General features: G+C 44.7%; 1 protein-coding gene across 1 annotated transcript in view; it reads right to left on the reverse strand.

Moving 5' to 3' along the window:
- Nucleotides 1–3,289: 3,289 nt before the first annotated feature.
- LOC120031497 (exocyst complex component 3-like) overlaps nt 3,290–26,504 on the reverse strand; it is a 33,664-nt gene continuing 10,449 nt past the window's right edge. The window contains exons 2-13 of the mRNA XM_038977279.1: nt 25,982–26,481; nt 25,005–25,225; nt 21,767–22,490; nt 21,211–21,325; nt 20,944–21,054; nt 20,644–20,744; nt 20,422–20,532; nt 19,947–20,082; nt 19,635–19,757; nt 19,320–19,475; nt 7,275–7,396; nt 3,290–5,063 (exon numbers count right to left, since the gene is read on the reverse strand). Coding sequence (XP_038833207.1) covers nt 4,745–5,063; nt 7,275–7,396; nt 19,320–19,475; nt 19,635–19,757; nt 19,947–20,082; nt 20,422–20,532; nt 20,644–20,744; nt 20,944–21,054; nt 21,211–21,325; nt 21,767–22,490; nt 25,005–25,225; nt 25,982–26,454 — 2,712 coding nt within the window. The 5' untranslated portion in view covers nt 26,455–26,481 and the 3' untranslated portion in view covers nt 3,290–4,744. The remainder of the gene's footprint in view (nt 5,064–7,274; nt 7,397–19,319; nt 19,476–19,634; nt 19,758–19,946; nt 20,083–20,421; nt 20,533–20,643; nt 20,745–20,943; nt 21,055–21,210; nt 21,326–21,766; nt 22,491–25,004; nt 25,226–25,981; nt 26,482–26,504) is intronic.

A 26,504-nucleotide genomic window follows, 5' to 3' on the forward strand; every position in this document is an offset into this window, starting at 1 on the left:
GACTGCTGAACAATTAATCCCCCTGTATATAGCCTCGTTATTGTTATGTCATTTTTTTTTTTAACTTTAGTTCATTTAGTAAATATTTTCTTAACTCTATTTCTTGAACTGCGTTGTTGGTAAAGGGCTTTAAGTAAGCATTTCACGGTAAGATCTACACCTGTTGTATTCGGCACATGTGACAAATAACATTTGATTTGATTTGATTTGGTGGTTCCAAACTTCTTCCATTTAAGAATGATGGAGGCCAATGTGTTCTTGGTGACCTTCCATGATGCAGACAATTTTTGGTACCCTTCCCCAGATCTGTGCCTTGACACAATCCTGTCTCGGAGCTCTACGGACAGTTCCTTCGACCTCATAGCTTGGTTTTTGCTCTGACATGCACTGTCAACTGCGGGACCTTATATAAACAGGTGTGTGCCTTTCCAAATCATGTCCAATAAATTTAATTTACCACAGGTGGACTCCAATCAAGTTGTAGAAACATCTCAAGGATGTTCAATGGGAACAGGATGCAACTCAATTTCAAGTCTCACAGCAAAGGGTCTGAATATTATGTAAATAAGGTATTTCTGTTTTTTATTTTTAATACATTTGAAAAAATGTCTCAACCTGTTTTAGCTTTGTCATTATGGGGTATTGTGTTTAGATTGCTGAAGATTTTTTTGTATTTTTTGTATCCATTTTAGAATAAGGCTGAAATGTAACAAAATGTGGAAAATGTCATGGGTCTGAATAATTTCCAAAGGTGCTGTATATAGAAAAGTATGAGGACACCTCTTCAAATTAGTGGATTTGGCTATTTCAGCCACACCCGTTGCTGACAGGTGTATAAATATGAGTACTCAGCCATGCAATCTCCATATTGAAACATTGTCAGTAGAAACGCCTTACTGAAGAGCTCAGTGACTTTCAACGTGGCACCGTCATAGGATGCCACCTTTCTAACAGGTCAGTTCGTCAAATTTCTGCCCTGCTAGAGCTGCCCCAGTCAACTGTAAGTGCTGTTATTGTGAAGTTGAAACGTATAGGAGCGACAATGTCTCAGCCGCGAAGTGGTAGGCCACACAAGCTTACAGAACAGGACCGCCGAGTGCTGAAGCGCATAGCGTGTAGAAATCGTCTGTCTTCGGTTGCAGCACTCACTACCAAGTTCCAAACTGCCTCTGGAAGCAACGTCAGCACAATAACTGTTCGTCGGGAGTTTCATGAAATGGCTTTCCATGGCCAAGCAGCCGCACACAGGCCTACGATCACCATGCGCAATGCCAAGCGTTGGCTAGAGTGGTGAAAAGCTCACCGCCATTGGACTCTGAAGCAGTGGAAACGCATTCTCTTGAGTGTTGAATCACGCTTCACCATCTGGCAGTCTGACAGACGAATCTGGGTTTGGTGGATGCCAGGAGAACGCTACCTGCCCCAATGCATAGTGCCAACTGTAAAGTTTGGTGGAGAAGGAATAATGGTCTGAGGCTGTTTTTCATGGTTCGGACTATCCCCTTAGTTCCAGTGAAGGGAAATCTTAACGCTACAACATACAATGACATTCTAGACGATTCTGTGCTTCCAACTTTGCGGCAACAGTTTGGGGAAGGCCCTTTCCTGTTTCAGCACGACAATGCCCCCATGCATAAAGCGAGGTCCATACAGAAATGGTTTTGTGTGGAAGATTTTGACTGGCCTGCACAGAGCACTGACCTCAATCCCATCGAACATCTTTGGGATGAATTGGAACGTCGACTGCGAGCCAGGCCTAATTGCCCAACATCAGTGCCCGACCTCACTAATGCTCTTGTGGCTGAATGGAAGCAAGTCCCCGCAGTAATGGTCCAACATCTAGTGGAAAGCCTTCGCAGAACAGTGGAGGCTGTTATAGCAGCAAAGGGGGCACAAACTCCATATTAATGCCCATGATTTTGGAATGAGATGTTCGATGAGCAGGTGTCCACATACGTTTGACCATGTAGTGTAGATTGGGGGTAAGCCCCTGTGATAGACTAGCATCCTGTCCAGAAACAGACTCCTGCTCCTACTGTATGCACCGTTCAGACTCATGCAAGGCTTTTTTTACTTACCCTGGTTGGTCTGCTGCAACCCTCCAGGACCAGGCGGTCTGGTGCAGGTGAGTCATGAACACTCACAGTAGGGAAGTGGGACTCTGTGTGCTATTGGTCGCCATTGAAAAACAAGGATGTTCAAGTGGTCAATGTGAACCATCTGCTCTGAGTACAGAATTTTCTGCCATGTGTTGTAATTTTTCCATGGAAAAGGGTAAGAAAGCTACACATAGACATGTAGTGACATAGGCTTTTAGAGATACAGCCCAATTTAGGAAGTGTGTGAAGTGAAAACACAGCACATAACCCATACTGAGGTTGTCTGACTTGTTTTGAACAGCCCATGAGTGTTTATAAAGCATGAAAAAGATCCAGCATGGCTGAACCCACACTCCGACCAGCAAAAAGGAAGTTCCCTCCTAGTGCGTGGCGTAAACTTGGCTCCAATAAAAGCATCCGTTTGCCACCTCGGCGGTAGACAACACGTAGCCTTTGTTTACCACAAAACATCCCCTCGGATGAGTCTGGAGGTACGACCCTTCAGTTTCCCTTTGCAACCAAGCACCATATAGGAGCCATGGTGGAACCCAAATGGACATACAGTAGCTGCCATAACACATGGTGGAGTATTCTTGATACACACAGGAAACTGCTTAGTGTGAAAAACTCAGTAGCGTTGCAGTTCTTGACACAAGCTTATGCGCCTGGCACCTAATAGGCACTTAAATATTTTGTCTTGCCAATACACCCTCTGAATGGCACACATACACAATCCATGTCTCAATTGTCTCAAGGCTTAAAAATCCTTCTTTAACCTGTCTCCTCCCCTTCATCTACACCAATTGAAGTGAATTTAACAAGTGACATCAATAAGGGATCATAGCTTTCAACTGGATTCACCTGGTCAGTCTGTCATGGAAAGAGCATGTGTCCTTAATGTTTTGTACACTCAGTGTATACCCTTCATCATACACTATATCAGTTTGTCAGACTGCCCTTTGGTTTGTTTGTTCACCACTGCTGTTTTCAAGATGTTCAGCATTCCTCCCTTGGGCAGGAAACCACCTTTCTGTCATCAAACATATGCTTCTCAGCACATGACATTTTGTATTTTAAAGATTAGTTTGCTCCCAAACGTGACCAAATATACAGTATGTACTTCTATATATGGTAAAATATATGCCCCTATCAAATGAGAAGTTAGTTCAATCCACCCAATCAATGGGGGTTTATTTACTCATATTCATTCACAGTTGAGTGTTCAAAACATTTACAAACCATGTCATATATATATATATATATTTCTCATATATTTCCATACATATGTGTATCAAACAACAATACAAAGTTAGAGAAAGAGCAGAGAAAAGCTGTGCAGTATCCAAGACAAGGTTAGGATTAGGTTAAATTACCCATAGAATAAAGAGATATTGAACAACATATATATCCATAGGTCATACATTGCATTGGAATCTACAAAGCATTCAACTGGACAATAATTAGTTGGAATATGATGACAACAGTTTGAATAGTTTTGGTAACACTTTAACTTAACCGGTAAAACTTTACATTACAAAGCATTCAACTGGACAATAATTAGTTGGAATATGATGACAACAGTTTGAATAGTTTTGGTAACACTTTACCTTAGCTGGTAAAACTTTACATTAAGGTGTACTTAAAATTATTCTTAAGTTCAGAGTTCTCTGATACAGAGGGGTTGGGTTAAATGCGGAAAACACATTTTGGTGGAATCCATTCAGGTGTGTTGACTAGGTACCCCCTTTCCCTAAGTAGTTTATAAACAATGAATTGTTAGTTATAAAAGTTAACAGTTATAACACATTAGTTAGCTCTAAGTTATCGTTAAATGAATAATTAACAGTTTATTAACTACTTATTTATGTATAAAAGTATACCTTAATACAGTATTTCTCAATCCTGGTCCTGGGGACCCAAAGGGGTGAACATGTTGTTTTTGCCCCAGCACTGACACACCTGATTCACATCGAAAAGCTTGATGATGAGTTGATTAGATGAATCAAGTGCCAGGGCAAGAACAAAAATGAACACCCTTTTGTGTCCCCACGACCATTATTAAGAAACACTGCCTTAATGTAAAGTGTTACCCAATAAGGTTTACAAAACCATTGAAGTGATACATTCATAGATGATACGAAATCTGTGTTTCAAGTATGCCTTAAAATCAATCCAAGCAATGCAACTGTGTACTGGTTCTCATTCCAAACATGAAGAAATATCTGAGCTCGAGGTGCAGTAGATGAGCTTGTATGTGCTGTACCTGAGGTCAAGTCATTTTTATCACATTCCTTTGAAATGTCTGTAAATGAGTGAGAAGTCAATTTACAGATGAATTAAAAGCGGATTTGATAGTTTCACGTTTCTTTGGAGACTTGAATTTCCTATCAGTAGTATGTTTCACAGTATTCCGCCCCATAGTAGTATTCGCAGCACATAATATGACAGATATTAGGATTGAGTGCTCGTCAAATTGTTGTCAACAACAAACCTCTACCTATGTTATTTACAGCAGAAAGTCAAACAATTATATTACGCACCATCAGTATTAATTAGTCATGCAAATGAACACATTGATACAGAATTATGAGTGTTATGGGTGAGCCTCTATTCTACCAATGTGCTCCATATAATTTTCCTTGAAGTCAATCATCATCCATATCCTTCTCCTCGGTCAGGGGTTCCAGTGGCAGCGTGGTTCTGTTCCTGGGGGTTTTCTTGCGGTGTCGTCGAGGCCGGGCCTCTGAGAACCAGTTGGCGAGGGTCATGGCGACGCGGATGAGGCCCAGGTTGATGCAGTGCACCTCGGAGGTGACAGGGATGTCTGAGAAGAGGGCGTGATCCCGGCTTAGAAGGGCAGAGCTGCCACTGCTCTCGAAGTCTCGGACTATGTTCAGGATCTCCTCACGCTCCGCCTGACGCATCATGCCCCGCACGTTCAGCAGGGTGGAGACGTGCTTCTTCCTGCAGGGATGATGGAGGGAGAGAAGGGGAGGAAAGGGAGGGAGATAGAGACTGGTGTTAGTGCGTTTCAGTGGTTTTGATGCTGATTCATGATTCAATTATGCAGAGCAAAGGGCCATAACTTATTATGTTCAGTTGATCTATTGATAAAAAATTATGTATATTTCACGCCAATTAGACACGATTCAACAAAGATGTGACAAGACCTTATTTTTTTTACATTTCTTCACCCGGTACATCTACCAGAGTTTCCAAGTAAATTGAATTTAAAGTGTGTTGCGATTTTAAATTCACTTTAATTTGAGTTGCTGATTGTTTCAATATGAACAAGAGGAAGCATTTGTTCACAAAGCAATCAAGGGTGGGGTGAAACTGACTGAGCTTGTAAACAAAGGTGTTAAACAGTGGTTGGGGGGGATGAGGGGCTGATGTAGGAACTATTGGGACATATGGGGTAGTCCCAGTGGTGGACTGCAGACTTTGATCTCTGAAAATACCAACGGCGAGTTGCGAGCAAGCAAACAAAAGGCACTCCTTGTGCCTGAATGAGTTAACATCGTATCGACCTACTTTAGTTCCATCCTTTGATTCCAGAGCGTGGCACCAGACTGTCTCCCGTGGGGTGGCAGGAAAAGGAAATACTCTGCAGCAGCTTCCTGTCTGCCGGGCCACGGGTCATGCGTCACATACTGGGTACGCTGCCAGCTAGCCGTCCAGTGACTGACCCCATGAAACACACAAACAACGAGGGGCCAGGGACAGTACCTTAAGGGGCTAACCAGCCTCTGCCACTCAAAACAGCCCCTCGGTCCTCTCCAAGAATAGCAGGGTTAATATAAGTATGTTTCCGTGCTTCTTTTCCTTGTGTTGACCCATTGTGTCAACAGAAAGTCTACAATGAGTGCACAAAACATTAGGAACACCTGCTCTTTCCATGACATAGACTGACCAGGTGAAAGCTGTGATCCCTTATTGATGTCACTTGTTAAATCCACTTCAATCAGTGTAGATAAAGGGGAGGAGACAGGTTAAAGAAGGATTTTAAGCCTTGAGACAATTGAGACATAGATTGTGTGCCATTCAGAGGGTGAATTGGCAAGAGAAAAGATTTAAGTGCCTTTGAACGGGGTATGGTAGTATGCCAGGCGCATCGGCTTGAGTGTGTCAAGAACTGTAACGCTGCTGCGTTTTTCACGCTCAACATTTTCCCGTGTGTATTAAGAATGGTCCACCAACCAAAGGACATCCAGCCAACTTGACACAACAGTGGGAAGCACTGAAGTCAACATGGGCCAGCATCCCTGTGGAACGCTTTCAACACCTTGTAGAGTCCATGTGTATTTCACTGGTCACCCCCAGGGCCAATTCCTCCTTTGGCCGCCTCTCCTTCCAGTTCTCTGCTGCCAGTGACTGGAACGAACTACAAAAATCTCTGAAACTGGAAACACTTATCTCTCTCACCAGCTTTAAGCACCAGCTGTCAGAGCAGCTCACAGATCACTGTACCTGTACATAGCCCATCTATAAATAGCCCAAACAATCACCTCATCCCCTACTGTATTTATTTATTTATTTTGCTCCCTTGCACCCCAGTATTTCTACTTTGCACATTCACCTACTGCAAATCTACAATTCCAGTGTTTTTAATTGCTATATTGTATTTACTTCGCCACCGTGGCCTTTTTTATTGCCTTTACCTCCCTTATCTCACCTCATTTGCTCACATTGTATATAGACTTGTTTTTGTACTGTATTATTGACTGTATATTTGTTTTACTCCATCTGTAACTCTGTGTTGTTGTATGTGTCGGACTGCTTTGCTTTATCTTGGCCAGGTCGCAGCTGTAAATGAGAACTTGTTCTCAACTTGCCTACCTGGTTAAACAAAGGTAAAATAAATCAAATAAAATAAAAATGCCCCAACAAATTGAATCTGTTCCGAGGGGAAAAGGTGGTGCAATTCAATAGTAGGAAGGTGTTCCTAATGTTTTATACACTCAGTGTATATGTGGACTTAAATTGTGCTACCTTTGTCCACATGCCAAAAACAGCACTTATGAAACTGCACTGTGGAATGTAGGTTCTGTGTACTATGGCATTGCATATATAGGAAATGGTGACCAATGAATGACACTTGGCAAATTAGTTCACTGTACAACGTTTCTAAAACAGTGCTCTATACTGCATTCCCCAAATGATTGAATCCTTTACCGTATGTCTGGAAACTCCTTCACCAGAACAGCAACCTCCATCTGGATGGACGGAGTGTCCTCCAGTAGAATGATGTCAGCTAGATGAGCGAGGACACTGTCCAGCCAAGAGGATCCTGACTCCTGAGAGAAGAGATATAAGATAAGTCATCATAAAAATGTGTAACACGAATGACCACCCAGAGACATATAAAAGCATTCGAAAACGCATATGCATTCTTCATTGTCCGTTTTTGTCCTTAAAAGGTTTAGCTAATTTCATTGTTCTGGATGAGTTGCGTACTGTAAGTACAAAGGCCAATCATCTCCGTTGTCCATCAGCCATCAACGGATGACTCCTATTGAAAAACCATTGTCTCAATCCATGATTGTCGGACAAAGAATCCACCAAAACCACTCATTCCTTTAATGTACAGTGTTAAATATCACTAATATGTGACAATAATGATTTTTGTGAACAAATGTTTCATTTGGGCGTTATAATAAGATTGGTAGCACATGGAAAATCATTGTGGAAATCTGTTGCAACTCAAGTCGACTACAAAATCCACTAATCCTCTATCTATGGGCTGACTGGCTAGCTCGCTAGGTAGCTAGCTAACGTTAGCAAACGTAGCTACACACAACAATACCAAAGACAATATTAGCATGTAAGATACTGTAGCTAGTTAGCTGTAAAATTGCCTAAACAATCTGCACTATCAATTTAGGAGTCTACAATCTTTGGCGAACACCAACCGTGATTGCTTATTTTTTTCTTTAAGCAATGGCTTTTTTCTGGCCACTCTTCTATGTTCAACCTGCAGATGATTGTGCCTCATAGTGGAGTCTAACAGGCTGACCACAAAATACATTTAGAAATCTATGTTATTAAATTATTGCACCCACACTGCTCGCGCACGCCAACGAGCGTCTGCGTTGCCAAGGGCTAAAATAGAAATCAGTTATATTTCTGACGCAGATCGCGCTGCAAGTCCTGCCTCTCCCATCTCCTCATTGGTTTATAGAAGCAGGTACCCACGTTCCATCTCCTCATCGGTTATACCCACGTGGGTGACTGAAAGATGAATGAGGTCAGTGGCGGTAATGCACCTAATTTATGAAAGTTGCCAATCGCAATATAAAGTCAAGAGAAGAAAAAGTTTGTTGGTGATGTGGACACCAAGGAACTTGAAACTCTCGACTCGCTAGACTACAGCCACGTCAATGTTAATGGGGGCCTGTTTGGCCCTCCTTTTCCTGTAGTCCACGATCTCCTTTGTCTTGCTCACATTGAGGGGGAGATTGTTGTCCTGGCACCACACTGCCAGGTCTCTGACCTCCTCCCTATAGTCGTTGTCGGTGATCAGGCCTCCCACTGTTGTGTCGTCAGCAAACCTAATGATGGTGTTGGAGGCGTGGGTGAACAGGGAGTACAGTAGGGAACTAAGAAAGCACCCCTGAGGGACCCCGGTGTTGAGGATCAGTGTGGCAGATGTGTTGTTGCCTACTCTTACCACCTGGGTCGACCCGTCAGGAAGTCCAGGATCCAGTTGCAAAGGGAGGTGTTTAGTCCAAGGGTTCTTAGCTTAGTGATGAGCTTTATGGACACTATGGTGTTGAACACTGAGCTGTAGTCAATGAACAGCATTCTCACATAAGTGTTCATTTTGTCCAGGTGGGAAAGGGCAGTGTGGAGTGTGATTACATGACAACGTGAACACGATTGGTCAACAGTCTGCTGGGTGGGGCGTTATACGTTCCGTCATTCATTGTATTCCTTTCTCCTTTCTATAATATCGCTGGCAACGGCACCATGGAATACACCCTGGACTAAAGAGGCAGACAAATAGGTAAATTGGGCTAGACCCTCCGTTAAATTACACATTTCTCAAAGTAGGAATATCGCAAAAATATGATCAATGGATCATTCGCGAGAAGACATCCTCCAGAGTTATAACATCGGCCAGTATTGAAATCTGACATGTATGATAAATGGTTTTGCGATGTAAAAGTCTTATTCCTATTAACTTCCAGTGTAGTGAGAACGACTTTATTACGGTGCTACATCATACCGGCCGGATTTATGACTGCTTGAACGTTAAGACCTCAGATACACATGAAAACATGAAATGACCCAGGGAATCGATCAAACATCTCTCAGAGATGCACAAAAACAATATATTATTCAAAATGGGTGAACTTTTCCTTTAATACCAACGTCATGCACCAAAATCCTCCAAGATTTGAAGGCCTACATTCTTTGAATAAAAGGTGCTATGTAGGACCATAAAGGGTTATTTGACTGCCCTTGTTGGAAAACCCTTTTTGGTTCCAGGTAGAACCCAAAGGGTTCTTAAAGGGTTATTTAAAGGCCCAGTGCAGTCAAAAATTGGATTTCCTGTGTTTTATATATACTAAACAAAAATACAAACGAAACATATAGTGTTGGTCCCATGTTTTATGAGCTGATATAAAAGATCCCCAAAATGTTCCATATGCACAAAAAACGTATTTCTCTCAAATGTTGAGCACAAATGTTTTTACATCCCTGTTAGTGAGCATTTCTCCTTTGCCAAGATAATCCATCCACCTGACAGGTGTGGCATATCAAGAAGCTGGTTAAACAGCATGATCATTACACAGGTGCACCTTGTGCTGGGGACTATAAAAGGCCACTCTAAAATCTGCATAATGCCACAGATGGAATGCTGACTGTAGGAATGTCCACCAGAGCTGTTGCTAGAGAAATGAATGTTCGATTCTCTACCACATCTGGCTTCTTCACCTGCAGGATTGTCTGAGACCAGCCACCCAGACAGCTGATGAAACTGATGAGTATTTCTTTCTGTAATAAAGCCTTTTTGTGGGGAAAATGTATTCTGATTGGCTGGGCCTGGCTCCTCAGTGGGTGATTGCTGCGCCCCTGCCCAGTCATGTGAAATCGACAGATTAGGGCCTAACGTATTTATTTCAAATGACTGACGCCAAATCTTTTCAGTCTCCTGAGGGGGAATAGGTTTTGTCATGCCCTCTTCACGACTGTATTGGTGTGCTTGGACCATGTCAGTTTGTTGGTGATGTGGATGCCAAGGAACTTGAAGCTCTCAACCTGCTCCACTACAGCCCCGTTGATGAGAATGGGGGCGTGCTCGGACCTCATTGTCCTGTAGTCCACAATCATCTCCTTTGTCTTGATCATGTTGAGGGAGAGGTTGTTGTCCTTGCACCACATGGTCAGGTCTCTGACCTCCTCCCTATAGGCTGTCTCATTATTGTCTGTGATCAGGCCTACCACTGTTGTGTCATCAGCAAACTTAATGATGGTGTTGGAGTCTTGCCTGGCCGTGCAGTCATGAGAGAACAGGGAGTACAGGAGGGGACTAAGCACGCACCCCTGAGGGGCCCCCGTGTTGAGGATCAGCGTGGTGGATGTGTTGTCACCGTCAGGAAATCCAGGATCCAGTTGAAGAAGGAGGTGTTTCGTCCCAGGGTCCTTAGCTTAGTGATGAGCTTTGAGGGCACTGTGGTGTTGAACTCTGAGCTGTAGTCAATGAATAGCATTCTCACATAGGTGTTCATTTTGTCCAGGTGGGAAAGGGCAGTGTGGAGTGCAATAGAGATTGTATCATCTTTGGATCTGTTTGTGCGGTATGCAAATTGGAGTGGGTCTAGGGTTTCTGGGATAATGGTGTTGATTTGAGCCATGACCAGCCTTTCAAAGCATTTCATGGCTACGGGTCGGTAGTCATTTAGGCAGGTTACCTTAGTGTTCTTAGGCACAGGCACTATGGTGGTCTGCTTGAAACATGTTGGTATTACAGACTCAGACAGGGAGAGGTTGAAAATGTCAGTGAAGACACTTGCCAGTTGGCCAGCACGTCCTGGTAATCCGTCTGGCCCAGCGGCCTTGTGAATGTTGACCTGTTTAAAGGTCTTACTCACTTTGGATGCGGAGAGCGTGACCACACAGACGTCCAGAACAGCTGATGCTCTCATGCATGTTTCAGTGTTACTTGCCTCGAAGCGAGCATAGAAGTTATTTAACTCATCTGGTAGGCTTGTGTCACTGGGCAGCTCTCGTCTGTGCTTCTCTTTGTAGTCTGTAATAGTTTGCAAGCCCTGCCATATAAGACGAGCACGGCGCCGGTGTAGTACGATTCGATCTTAGTCCTGTATTGAAGCTTTGCCTGTTTGATGGTTCATCGGAGGGCATAGCGGGATTTCTTATAAGCTTCCGGGTTAGAGTCCCGCTCCTTGAAAGCGGTACCTCTACCCTTTAGCTCAGTGCTTCTGGTTGGGGTATGTACGTACAGTTACTGTGGGGACGATGTCCTTGATGATCAGTCACTTGCTTATTGATAAAGCAAGTGACTGATGTGGTATACTCCTCAATGCCCTCGGAATAATCCCGGAACATATTCCAGCCTGTGCTAGCAAAACAGTCCTGTAGTTTAGCATCTGCTTCATCTGATCACTTTTATATAGACCGTGTCACGAGTGCTTCCTGCTTTAATTTTAGCTTGTAAGCAGGAATCAGGAGGATAGAGTTATGGTCAGATTTGCCAAATGGAGGCAGAGGGAGAGCTTTCTAGGCATCTCTGTGTGTGGAGTAAAGGTGGTCCAGATTTCTTTCCCCTCTGGTTGTACATTTAACAAGCAGATAGAAAATAGGTAAAACTGATTTAAGTTTCCCTGCATTAGGAGTGGCCAATAGGAGCGCCACCTCTGGATGAACGTTTTCCTGTTTGCTTATTGCGGAATACAGCTCATTGAGTGCAGTTTTAGTGCCAGCCTCGGTCTGTGGTGGTATGTAGACAGCTATGAAAAATACAGATGAAAACTCTCATGGTAGATAGTGTGGTCTGCAGCTTATCATGAGATACTCTACCTCAGGCAGGCAAAACTTTGAGACTTCCATAGATATCGTGCACCAGCTATGTTTACAAATGTGGATGGGCCCCCGCCCCGTGTCTTACCAGAGGCTGCTGTTCTGTCCTGCCAGTGGAGTGTATAACCCGCCAGCTGTATGTTCCTTATGTCGTCGTTCAGCCACGACTCGGTGAAACATAAGATATTATAGCTTTTAATGTCCCGTTGGTAGGATATACGTGCTTTCAGTTCATCCCATTTATTTCCAGCGATTGAACGTTAGCTAGCAGAACGGAAGACAAGGACAGATTAGCCACTTGTCGCCTGATCCTCACAAGGCATCCTGATATCCTCCCGCGAAACCTACGTTTCCTCTTCCAGCGAATCACGCGGATCTGGGCCTGGTCGGGTGTCTATAGTATATCCCTCGCGTTCGACTCATTGAAGAAGAACTCCTCGTCCAATTTGAGGTGAGTAATCCCAGTTCTGATATCCAGAAACTCTTTTCGGTCATAAGAGATGGTAGCAGCAACATTATGTACAAAACAAGTTACGAACAACGCGAAAAAGCAAACGAAATAGCATGGTTGTTTAAGAGCCGATAAGACAGCAGCCCTCCCCTCCGGCGCCATCTTGATCCACAGAGTGATAACGCTGGCATGCGGGACCAAGGACCTGACTTTGACTGGAATACAAATAATACATAAAAGATGATAAGGCTGCACTGAGACACATGGCTTCTGCCTCTGCTCATTCAGTGTGTGTGTGTGTGTGTGTGTGTGTGGTGTGTGTGTGTGTGTGTGTGTGTGGTGTGTGTGTCTGTGTGTCTGTGTGTCTGTGTAGTTTGTGTGTGTGTGCTGAGACACAGATTTGTGTTTGATTATGGCCATGTGTCTTGTTTATGTCACACTTTACTTGAATGAGAGAAACAGATCATGCTCTACTGACTTCCTGGTTTAAGTCATGTTATAACAGATCTGTTCAGTAGCCAAATGTTTATTTATAAGCCACTTTTTTTTATAACCACCGAAGGAAGACTTTGCTCTTGCTTGTCAAGCTATGGCTCTGATTTCTTGTACATTCAAGCCTTTTAAATACCCTTCAGTTAACAAACCACCTCGAGCTCTTTATTGAAGCACAACTTCAACTAATATTTGATCATTAATTAGACAAATAAATCAGAGGTAGACTGCTGTTTTGGATCTAAGGCCGTCTACAGATGGGATACGCACATCACTATCTGGAGTCGGTCGGTGTGGTGATTGTCTCACTGAACTGTAGCGAAGCTTTCATCCCGTTGATATTCACAAGCATCACAACGATTGACTTAAATGGGAAAGAAGGCTGGAGCTTCTCGCACCCTTTGTAAATATGCTCTAAAGTGGCAAGAGCATCAAAATAACTGTCAGGGACTGTATGGGGTAAATGGTTCTAGTGTTAAAGGTTCTTTGTTGAAAGGGTTCTCCCTGGAACCAATAAATGTGTCTCCTACAGGGACAGCCAAAGAACCCTTTATGAATCCTCTTTTTTTGTAAGCTGTATGTTTTTCAGACATACTTTCTCAGAAAGAAAGACAACAGCTTGCAGTGTGCTAACACAGCTTAACCTCTCCATCCACTAAAAATATCCTCTTCCCTTTTAGACAGTGATTAAAAAGTTTCCACAGATGTCTCGTTCTGCTTCTCAAGCGAAAGGCAATCAAGGCTACCTAGAAACACATCAAAGTCGTCCAGCTGACAGGAACAGGAAGTTCCTCAAAACACAGAGACTTCCTGTTGTCAGCCCGAGGTGACAGACATTTCTTTCAACTGGCTCATGGAGAGGGGCAAATGCCATGCTGGCAGACCCAGTTCCTCACAATCTCCCACCCCCTGACTAACACTAACGTAGGCCTGCACTCATTCATCTCCATCTCGCTGACAGCGGCCATTCTTCAGCCTTCTACCCCGTATCAACACTGTCTGAGTTACGCCTGACCTGGCAACCCCCAGGGTCACGGGACCATTCGTAACAGACAGGCCTCTGCATTCCACAGCCGAAGTCCTTTTGTTTCGTCTTCAAAAAAATAAAAAATAATAATCTGCTTCAAAGTGATTTTTCAGAACAAGGTCAATGAAGAGTATAGGGAAGTCAGTTTCTCAGTGGAAAGACTGACAGGGTCTGCCCTATGTTCCCTCAGCCTTGTCTTTTCTGAGCCTTATGTTCCCTCAGCCCTATCTTTTCTGAGCCCTATGTTCCCTCAGCATGTCAGCCCTATGTTCTCTCAGCACCTCAGCATTCACTTAACCAATGTCAAACTAAATTGGCACATGTGTATCGTATTTTATTAGAGGTCTGTTATAAATGCACGCTTAGGGTTTACCAAACAATTGTTGCGAGTGTTAAGCTTAATTGTCTTATTTCATTCAGATAGTTGTTCCCTTTCAGTCAGTCACTTGGTATAACATACTACGGCGAGTCAACGACCAATCCTATTCACCTGAAGAAAACTGAAAATGAAACGGGCCAATGGATGCCGGGGCTCGAGATTCAGCTCCGACTTAGGTGTCTGTTAGTGGGGGGAGCGTACTTGGAGTTTTTTTCTGTTTGCTGAAAGCTAAGCACTTTCTGCTCTGCTTGTGTAGCTAATGCTTCCTTGCTTGGGTAAGAGGGCCAGTGGTAAGAGTTCAAAAACGCTAACCAGACAAATTTGAACCTCCAACCTCATGCATGGGGTTTCACAATGAAAAGTAAGTGCAGTCCTGTTTGTCTGGAGTGGAACCACACTCAGGAGGCCTGCCGGGAGAGAGCAGCAGTGGTGGTTAGAGTTGATAGGGTTGTCATCCCATCTGAGTGAGGCTCATTCTGGTTTCTCTGGCAGTGTTCAGAGTCTGGATTCCAGGGATGATATACTATCCCTGGTTGGCTCTGGACGGTTTTCAGAGTGTGAATCGGATGGCATCTGTACAGGGAGCCTAAAGCCCCGGTTGTGGATTCGATGGGGGAGAGTGAACCATTGGTGGTTAATGCACCTTTGATGGAGCTGTGTCGTAGGCTGGCAGATCACCTGGGGTGGATTGGCCGTCTTCTCCTCCACAGCGGAGTTCCTCCAGTTTTGGGTGAAGTTATTTACCTCCTGTCCATGCAGCGCTTACCCATGTTTAAAGATTTCGCCGATGACCTGGAAATCCCCTCATTCAACCAGGCTAGTGCTACCAGGTTATGGCGAGCTCAATAATGTAGAGGGTACGGAGAAGGCGGGGCTCATTTACACACTGACGATGGATGGAAAGCTGGCAGGTTATTTAGCTCCAGAGGCTAACAAGGGGGCTTATTCTAGCATTGTGCTTCCAAATACACAGTGCCAGTTCTCGGCGGATCAGTTGGACAAAATGTATCAGGCTGAGGGTGTGGCGGCCCTTTCGTTGAATGTGGTCCAGTGCTGCAGATGTATCATATCGATTTGCTGCAGAAGCTAAATAAGACCGTGGAGACGGGGAAGCCGGTTTCAGAGCTTCACGACGAAATCCGTGCTATGGCTGATTTTGTGCTGCGTCTGTCACGCTGTACTATCCTAGCTGTGGGGGAAAGTATGGGGGCAATGGTGGTGGCTTAGCGGGGCCTTCCTCCCCAAGAATTTGTTGTGGCAACAGTGCTTTTAAGTGGCTCGGTCAATGGGGCAAAGTTACTGGTTGCCGAAGTCCCTGAACCCGGTGTGGGCCGGGTATCAGAACAGAGGTAATACGAAAGCACATTGTTTCTACCCAAGGATCCTTGGTGAGGGGTATCAAGACTGTGTTATTGTCCAGGTGTGGGCATAACAAAAAACGAGTTCCTTCCCCACATTCAGACACACGGTTGTCAAGAGTGGTGGATATGAAAACAAGCACGATAAAACAATTTTTTATCCCAGTCCTCAGGGGGGCGCTTTACCTTTTCAGGAGATAAGGTATGGAAGACTGGCAGCATTCTCCAGTCCAGTGGTGGGCAAGCAGTTTCACCATGGGTGATGAGGGCGGTGACAGGGGCTCTGCAGTTCGCCTCTGTAGTGCCTCTGGGACTTCTGTTGATGCTTTTGTTTTAGTGCTGGGGGATTGCTACGTGTCTGGACGTATTTCACCACTGCCATCAGCTGCTCATGGTATCCCAGTCATGCCTTAGGGCGTTAATTCCTTGGAGGAACCCGCAACTGTTGTTGCAGGGGGTTCTCATGGACCGGGTACTGTCCCGCAGGGTGATCACGACATATGCATACTTACTGGGATGGGGAGCTCTGTGTGAGGGATTTGGTCAACAGCGCAAAGGGCACTCATATCAATTACCTAGAGCTACTGACTGTTTTCTATGGCTGAGCTGTTTCCTTCCAATGTTGGAGGGCCAGTATGTGTTGGTAAGGTCTGATAACAGGACGGTGGTGGCATACATCAACAGGCAGGAGGGGATGTGGTCTCTCTCGCTCATAAACCTGTCCCGTTATCTGCTCGTATGGAGCAGTGCACATTTCCTGTCGCTTATGGGGAAGTATCTTCCCGGATCTTTCAACGTAGGTTTGGATCTGCTTTCCAGGGGGTGGTCCTATCTCTACGGAGTGGAGACTGCACCCCTCGATGGTTGTCCAGAATGGGACCGGTGTGCAGGGCTGGCGTAGATCTTATGCATCGTGAGAGAACACGTATTCTAGTCTTTTCTTGTCGATGATGGATCTGGATGCTCCATTGGGAACTGATTCTGTGGAGTATCAGTGGCCTTGGATCCTGCTCTATGTGATGGTTGGGGATCTCTACCTGCTATCAGTACACCCTTCCGGGCTTTCGAGCAGTTCCCTTTCTCACCTCCTCTGTTTGCTTCTAATGAACAATGGAGGATGCATGGCCTGTGTCTGGTGCACACTTTACGCACGTGCTGTATATGAATAGGACCAAGGATATCTGTGTTTGTGACCAGCTTTTTGTATTTTTCGCTAATCCAGCTCGGGGTAGGGCACTTTCTCCCCGGCATATGACAACAAAGGACAAGGATTGCCTAGCGGTGTGCATGCTCACGCCACTAAGGGTGAGGCGGCTGCTTGGGCATTGTTCAGGGGCATGACAAGGTTTTATCGCTTGGATGTAACTGCTGCCGGTGTGGCTCATAGTGTTCTTATGGCTGGGACCAGGAGTGGGTGTTAGGCAGCGCGCAGGTTGCGCATTTATCCAGGTTACAGCAAGTTTCCAGTGGGATGGAGCCTCGGGCTGCCGTGGTTCATCAACTCTGGTCGATGCTATACCAAGTCACAACAAGTGGTCTGATATTTTGGACTTTCGGTTCCTTGTACCAGTTCTGACATTTCAGGATCGCAAGGTAAGTATTGTTTTTGGAACCATGAGATCTATGGACTTGGGCTGCAGCGGCAGCATGTCAGTGTGCATAGCCAAGTTGCAGAAGGTTCTGGTTACCTATATGGGGCTCTGACAGTTCAGGCCTCATGAGGTATTAGTATTAGTATTAGTATTCCCTAAGTATTAGGGACAAAGGTGGCTTCTATACCCCCTTTTAGAGGTGGTGGAACCTGTCTGTGCTTGAGCTGCCCTGGGAATCCTAATTTGGTACCCTCTGAGACGGCTTGAGTCGTTGCTGCTCCTAGACATTTCCACTTCACAATAACAGCACTTACAGTTGACCGGGGCAGCTCTAGCAAAAAAATAAAAAACTTGTTTCAAAAAATTCAAACCGTAGAAGTGGATATGTATTCATGCTATGAAGCTCCTAAATAAGATCTGGTGCAACCAATTACCTTCAGAAGTCACATAATTTGTTAAATAAAGTCCACCTGTGTGCAATCTAAGTGTGACATGATCTGTCACATGATCTCAGTATGTATACACCTATTCTGAAAGGCCCCAGAGTCTGCAACACCACTAAGCAAGGGGCACCATCAAGCAAGCAGCACCATGAAGACCAAGGAGCTCTCCAAACAGGTCAGGGACAAAGTTGTGGAGAAGTACTAATCAGGGTTGGGTTATAAAAAAATATCCCAAACTTTTAACATCCCACAAAGCACCATTAAATCCATTATTAAAAAATGGAAAGAATATGGCACAACAAACCTGCCAAGAGAGGGCCGCCCACCAAAACTCACGGACCAGGCAAGGAGGGCATTAATCAGAGAGGCAACAAAGACACCAAAGATAACCCTGAAGGAGCTGCAAAGCTGAGACTAAAATGTAGCTTTTTGGCCATTAAGGAAAACGCTATGTCTGGAGCAAACCCAACACCTCTCATCACCCCGAGAACACCATCCCCACAGTGAAGCATGGTGGTGGCAGCATCATGCTGTGGGGATGTTTTTCATCGGCAGGGACTGGGAAACTGGTCACAATTGAAGGAATGATGGATGGCGCCAAATACAGGGACATTTTTTAGGGAAACCTGTTTCAGTCTTCCAGAGATTTGAGACTGGGACGGAGGTTCCCCTTCCAGCAGGACAATGACCCTAAGAATACTGCTAAAGCAACACTCAAGTGGTTTATGGGGAACATTTAAATGTCTTGGAATGGCCTAGTCAAAGCCCAGACCTCAATCCAATTGAGAATCTGTGGTATGACTTAAAGATTGCTGTACACCAGCGGAACCCATCCAATGTGAAGGAGCTGGAGCAGTTTTGCCTTGAAGAATGGGCAAAAATCCCATTGGCTAGATGTGCCAAGCTTATAGAGACATACCCCAAGAGACAAAGTGGTAGGCATGTTGTATGAATCAAATGATACAAACCCCCCCAAAAAAATCTATTTTAATTCCAGGTTGTAAGGCAACAATATACGAAAAATGCCAAGGGGGGTGAATACTTTCGCAAGCCACTGTATAGTGTATGTTATACCAAGTGACTGACTGAATGGGAACATAAAGTTATGAATATAGCTATTGTTCGCTGAAGGAGGGAACGAAGTATAACATATTATCGCCCTGCGCCGTCAGGGGATTTGGGCTCGATGAAGAGAGGCACTGAATTGAAGAAATGAATGCGAGCCCGGGTATTATAGCCAGAAAGGCAGGGCTTCCAAGGGCGGGCTTGGCATCCATTGGCCCGTTGGGTAGGATTTCAGTTTTCAGGTGAATAGGATTGGTCGTTGACTCCCCATAGTATGTTGTACCTTGTTCCCTCCCGTTGGGGACAGTAGTTATACTAATAACTGTACATTTGTGGTCATTATGACCATAAGTCAGAGGGATGACTGACCAGGTCTTTGAAGAGTCCTTTGAGCTGTTTGGCCTCGTCCTGAAGTCGGAACGCCATCCTCTTTCTCATCTTCGATGATGTGCAGATGACCCGTCCTCGCATGATCGCACGCACATACTCCACCAGGATCCGCCTGTGTACCTCCCCCACCAGTTTCTGTCAATCAAATAATCAACCAGTCAATCATTCAGTCCGTCAATTGCAATATAAGTGTTGATAAACAAAAAAAATTGGGATAGAAAGGGCAAATATTTATTATTTTATGTATTTCGCGCAACATGTTATCGTGTCAGGTATGTGGTCATTGGTGGATACCTGATAAGGTGGGCAGTCCAGTCTTCTGAACTTCTTAAAGTGTTGCTTGATGCTTGCTTCGATGGCCTCAAATGCCTCCGTGTTGTTTAGCCACTTTCTCTTCACCAGCTTGTCACAGAACGGCTGGAATAGAAATACATAGCTTTCATTTACATGAAGTTGATGAACAGCTTCTCCTATATCAAAACATTTGTGCTAACGTTAGAGCATGTTTGTTTGTATTTGATCAGTCATGAATACGTGTGGAATTGGTGAGTTGTGTATTGAGGACGTTTTACAGCCCTAACAAAAGAAAAAAGCACATTGCCTCACCCTGATGTGCTCAAATAGTTTTTCCGTCAGAACCCTCACTGATTGGTTAATGATCCTATCGAGGGAGGAGTTAGCTCTCTGTGTGGACTCCTCACTGCCCTGTGGGTCACACTGCCTGCAGCGCTGTACGAAGGACCTACACAAAAATTGGAATGCAAACACTGTTGGTCTCGGAATGATCGTATTTCTGACATGGAAAAACCATTTGAACCATTTACAACCTTAATCATGTGGATAACCTAGTTTGATCATGTTGTTAACTTCAGCAAGATAGTTAACTTATTATCCGCAATGTTAGCAAGCTTATCTATCGGGCTGGATTATCGAGCTAACTCATTGGTCTATGCACTTGAATGCTCTCTTGTCGCATTTACAACTTCACCAACTTGAAAATATACGTTTTCGATGAGCATTTGAATGGAGCATCAGTCAACACAGTTGCCACAAGAGATGACTTCTCTGTCTGGGTATCTACCTTAGAGGAGGACAACAGTTGACCAGAGCGATGGTCCTGGAGATGTATCCATCACCCCGGTCCCCAAACTCAGCCTGGGTCTCATGGAACATCTCCACTTTTCTCTGGAAACTGGACACACAGTAAAATTATGAAATTAAATCCATGTATATCGATTTACATACAGGTTATTGATTGAATATACTCATTGTCCATGTCTCTATGAGTACATCTTCTCCTCACCTGTACAGGAAGTCAGACAGCCCATTAAGACTGCAGCGGGCCACCCTGGCCCCCAGAAACGAACTTACAGCTGTGGATCTGTCGAGGTCCACCGTCAGTCTCTGTTACAGTCACACACATACACACTAATAAGGGTAGGAACTTCAAAATCCAACCAGCCAAAATAGGTCATTCCTGAATATTCATAAAAGATTTACAAATGTCTTAGAGTTCTTTGCCACAATGTCACCAGACTGCCATAGTAATAGTGACCTACATATATACTGTACAGTAGTGTCTCTGAGTGACAGTGTGACAGACCTGGATGATGGAGCGGGCCAGATTGGATTGGTACTCCTCTATGTGCAGCATTTGGGCCCACCGCCTCTCCTCCTCGTCCAGAACCTGAGTGAGCTCTGTGGTCACCTTCTCCTGAGATTAACAACAGAACCCACACAACCATGAAGTCCATTGTCTATCCAAGCATGGGCAGTTCCACTACCGTTAGATTAGTGCCAGAAACATTACCCTGTCAGTGGGCAAGTTTTCACCTGACAGTGTTCAGTATTAAAGGAAGTGTGATTTTACCCTGACAGTGTTCAGGCAGTCCTGTTCCAGTCGGTCCACTGTATCTTGGTGCAGTAGGGGTTCCAGTGGGGAGTAGTTAATAGGGGTTTTCATGCCAACGGTGCCCAGGACATCCCTTAAAAAGACCAGAGGAAAAGGGAGGAAGTGCTACTGTCTGTCACTATTCATTCAAGTCTCACAGCTTGAATACCTGTAAAGATCTATATGTTCATATACACGTACATGAACTTACTAACTCTCATAAAATAAAAAGGTTTCTTTGTTTGTTCCCATAGGAGAATCCTTTTTAGTTCCAAGTAGAACCCTTTGTTTGTGAAAAAGGTTATACAAAGAACCTTTTAGTGGTGAAACGGTTTCATGTAGAACCTTGAGTTAGTAAAAAGGGTTCCACTTGGAACCAAAAACAGTTACTTTCAGAGGGTTTTCCTATGTGGACAATTGAATAACCTTTTATGGTTCTAGGTAGTACCTTGTTTTCTAAAAGTGTATACGTCTAACCTGTTGTACATGTCATAGATTTTCTTAATGTTGTTATGTTATGAGTTCTGACACTGACCTGTTGTAGATGTTATAGAACCAGTCCAGCAGGGCGTAGACATCAGTGATCTGCAGCTGGGAGCTGGTGATGATGTTCAGGCGTCGGGCCACTGCCCGGTGGTAGCTCTGCACGTACACCTGGAAGGCCTGGAACTCCTCCGGGTAGACCGACACAACGTTCCTCCGCACCGCGTCCAGGTCGTCCACCATGCGGCCCCTCAGCCGCTCCAGGTACGAGGCTAGCTGCCCTGCCGGAGTTTTCACCTGCTGGGGCAGGCTCCAGTCAGACGCCTCCCCCACTGCCTGCCGCCATTTCAGCTTGAGCTGACGGGGCCGCTGGCTAGGATGGGGCTGGATGCCCTCCCTCAGGGGCTGGGTCTCCTCTTTCTGTGCCTGGGCGGTGTCGGCCTGCTCCTCCTGCTGGATGACCAGCACCACCAGCCCCAGGTTGGGCCCGGCCGTTGGCTGTCGGAGTGACTCCCTCACCACGTCCCACATCTCCTTCTGCAGGGCCTCGTACAGCAACTCCACATCCTTGGCCTTGCGACGGCTGGCATCTCTTGACACATTGGGGCTGGAGGGGTCGTCGAAGGACCCGAGAGGGGTCAGTCCGGGAGGCGTGAATGAGGGTGTGGGGGGGTGGGGCAGGAGGGCCATCAGCTCGCACTCACGCTCCAGCTCCTGGATGTGTGTGTCTGCCAGGAGGAGGTCCCTCTGGTTGACCAGCTGTAGGATCTCCAGCACTGAGGGAAGGAGAGAGAGAGGAATCAATGTCATACTGTTTAGTCTATTGGTTTGTACAGAGTATGTAATGTATGGGTAGGAACGGGTGGGGTAAGTGAAGAGAAAAAGTACATGTTTTCATCAGGCTATATTCTGTGTGAAATATCAACATTGACATATTGAAGGGTGCTGATATGTGTGATATTGAGTATATCAATGATCCAAGCACAGCAAATGTACATTATACCGTGGTGTTGGGAGACACAATGTAAGTAACCTAATTTATGTCCCTCTAACTTCCCTGAATGCCTCTGCTGATCCTACAGCTATTGTATGCAGTAATCATGTGCCTATGAACCAGATTTATACTGTTAGCACTGAGGCGGTGTGCCCTAGTAGGAAGTCCACTGTATGCAGCTCACCCTGCACTGACCTAAATAACATGAGCATATCTACTTCTTCTAAGCTTCCCAGTAAAGCAATGAAAACAAGTAAGCATCCCAGAAGAAAAGTGCTCAAAATAGCCCACGTTAACATATGTAGCTTAAGAAACAAGATTCATGAAATCAATAATTTGCTAGTAACAGATGACATTCATATTCTGACTATCTATGAAACTCACTTAGATAATACCTTAGATGATACAGTGGTAGCAATACAAGGTTATAACATTTACAGAAAAGACAGAAATGTCAATGGTGGAGGTGTATCTGGATAGCACGTGTGAAATGCTTGATAATGTATGTGATATCAAAAGAGAGGTATATTTTCTGGGTGATTTAAATATTGACTGGCTTTCACCAAGCTGCCCACTCATGAAAAATCTTCAAAACTGTAATCAGTCCCTGCAACCTGGTTCAGGTTATCAGTCAATCTACCAGGGTAGTTACAAACAGCACATGAATGAAATCATCAACATGTATTGTTCACATCTTTACCAATGCTGCAGAAATTAGCTTGAAAGCAGTATCTAGATCCATCGGATATAGTGATCACAATATAGTAGCCATATCTAGGAAAACCAAAGTTCCAAAGACTGGGCCTAATATAGTATATAAGAGGTCATACAATACGTTTTGTAGGTGTCCCTATGTTGTTGATTTAAAGAATATTTGGTGGTCCGTGGTGTGTAATGAGGAGCAAACAGACGCTGTACTTGACACATTTATGAAATAGCTTATTCCAGTTACTAATAAGCATGCCCCCATTAAGACAATTACTGTAAAAATGGATATATCCCAGTGGATTGAGGAGGAATTTAAAATTGTATGGATAAGAGGGATGAGGCTAAATGAATGGTAAATAAGTCTGGCTGCACAACCGATTGGCAAAAATATTGCAAATTGAGAAATCATGTGACCTAAACTGAATAAAAAAAAGAAGAAACTACACTATGAAACAAAGACAACATAAAGAGTGATAGTAAAAAGCATTGGAGCACCTTAAATTACATTTTGGCTAAAAAGGCAAAATCAGCTCCATCATTCATTGAATCAGATGGCTCATTCATCACAAAACCGACTGACAATGCCAACTACTTGAATAATTTTTTATTGGCAAGATTAGCAAACTTAGGCATGACATGCCAGCAACAAATGCTGACACTACACATCCAAATATAGCTGACCAAATTATGAAAGACAAGCATTATAATTTTGAGTTCCGTAAAGTGAGTGTGGAAGAGGTGAAAAAAATTATTGTTGTCTATCAACAATGGCAAGCCTCCGGGGTCTGACAACTTGGATGGAAAATGACTGAGGATAATAGCGGACGATATTGCGACTCCTATTTGCCATATGGAACATCAGGGACTGTGAAGCAACATAAACATAGGCACAGACACATGCATACACACATGATAACATACGCACTATACATACACGTACACATGGATTTTGTATTGTAGATATGTCGTGGAGTAGGGGCCTGAGGGTACACAGTGTGTTATGAAATCTGTGAATGTATTGTAATGTTTTTAAAGTTGTATAACTGCCTTAATTTTGCTGTACCCCAGGAAGAGTAATGGGGATCCATAAAAAATACAATACAAATCTCTTGACCTGGCATTTTGGATTGTTGTGAACACGCAATGTACTACACTGTCCTATGATTGTACCTTGTCTGTTTTGGTCCCTATTGAGCTCTGCGAACAGTAGCTCTGGATGAAGTTCTATCTAAAGGGATCTGCAGTGGGAGGAAGTCAGTCATTTCCGGCTTTCATAGCCTGGTGCTGATTGAACCTGATGACTCGGAGGTCCGGGGACCGCACACAGCTCATCAGAAACCAGCATGGGATTGGAGGAGGAAATACTGCAGGACCTGACCAGGAAGTTCCTGACTCGTAAAGTAAACACTGAAACTTACAAACACTGACTGTGGGAGGTCTAAGGTGCTCATGTCAGAGACAGAAGTAACCTGCACTGACCCTTCCATGATTCAGATGTTTCGATTAGGTGATCTGTGATTGGTTGGACCTGCAGGAAACATACCATATCTCCCCTCCTGATTGGTTTGTTTTGGAGTGCCTTGTATACCTGAGAGAGGTTCCCTGGGTTTGACCACTAGTGGCTCCTCCTCCAGCTCCTCCTCAGCCTCCTGGGAGTTGTGGTCCGACAGGGACTCCCTTTTCAGCTTGCCAAGGCTGACCATCCTGAGGAAGGAGGGCCGGCGGCAGGACTCAGCCTCGCTGTCGGCGCTCAGGTCATCACAGGGCAGGCTCTCTCTGCGTTGCGTCTGCTTCCTCCTCCCTGCAAATCTACAAGCAGAAGAGAACCATTAGGAGAGGGTCGGAACTATATTATGCCAGAGTATGACTTTGAAAGGCAAGAATGGCTATGTGTGGATTTCCAGAGTCTGAAATATTGTGGAAATAAAGGTACCATCTACAATATAAATGGAATGGGATACATAATTGTTACCAAATACTGTAGTGTTCAATGTTAACGTGTGACCACCATATCTAGACTAGGCTTCTTATGCTATAAATAAGCAGGTATTTAAATGCTTGAGAGGTGATTGTGACTTTCCCTGACTGGAGCACTCAAAGTGAAAACTGTTTATAAATAGTGCTTAGGTACACAACATAGTATTAGCAAACAAAGCAGTTCTAGTCATAAACATAGTAACTCATGGAACATTTGTATATTACATAACCAAATAGGAAATTATTATGCTATATGCTGTGAACATTTCCGTCATTTTGTTACAGCTTGATAGGGGGTCTCAGTCCTACCCGGTAACAGGAAAATCAGTTTGGATAGACAAGCAAATCAGTAATTAATGGAACTCAACGAAAGCTCTTTGGTCGAGACATTACGAATGAAAATAGTTATTGAGTCATATTATATATAGACATTACATGTATGTTAATCTGTGGCTCTGAACCCGTATTTATAAAGCATCTCAGAGTGGTAATGCTGATCTAGGATCAGGTCCTCCCTGTCCATGCAATCTTTATTGTGATCTAAAAGGCATAACTGATCCTAGATCAGCAACCCTCCCTCCCAGTTACCGGAGCAGGGTCATGATCTCCTCTGAGCTCCTGCGGAGGCCCTTCCTCTTCTCTTTCTCAGGCTGGGGTGAGTGGGGGTCTGTGGGGCATCGCTGGGACGGGAATGTCCCCCACACACTGCACCCCGACATACGCAGCCCCTTCCCCAGCTTCCCCAGGGTCTTCAGGGGCGAAGAGCCGCATAGCCGCTCAAGGGTTCCCCTCAGGGGCCTCCCCCCTCCTCCTTTAGGGGCCTCAGGGCCATGCCTCTCCGCGTTCACCTCATTCTCCTCCTCTTCCCCGTCACGTGACGACCTGCGCTGGAAGATTTTTCCCCCACATACCCCCAAATTGGGGGGCTCACCCTCGTTCCTCTCCTCCTCAAGGTCCACCTCATTGAAGGGGTTCAGGTCCAAGTTTAACCTGGGCAGGATGAGCTCACCATTCCCATGGTTACTCTTGATCCTCCCCGGGAGGTTCTTAAGGATGGGCATTGAAATGTTGTGCTCAAGAATCAAATACTGCAAAGACACAAGGCAAGTTA

Source organism: Salvelinus namaycush, chromosome 3 (genome assembly GCF_016432855.1).
Source record: "Salvelinus namaycush isolate Seneca chromosome 3, SaNama_1.0, whole genome shotgun sequence".
Taxonomy (NCBI): Eukaryota; Metazoa; Chordata; class Actinopteri; order Salmoniformes; family Salmonidae; genus Salvelinus; species Salvelinus namaycush.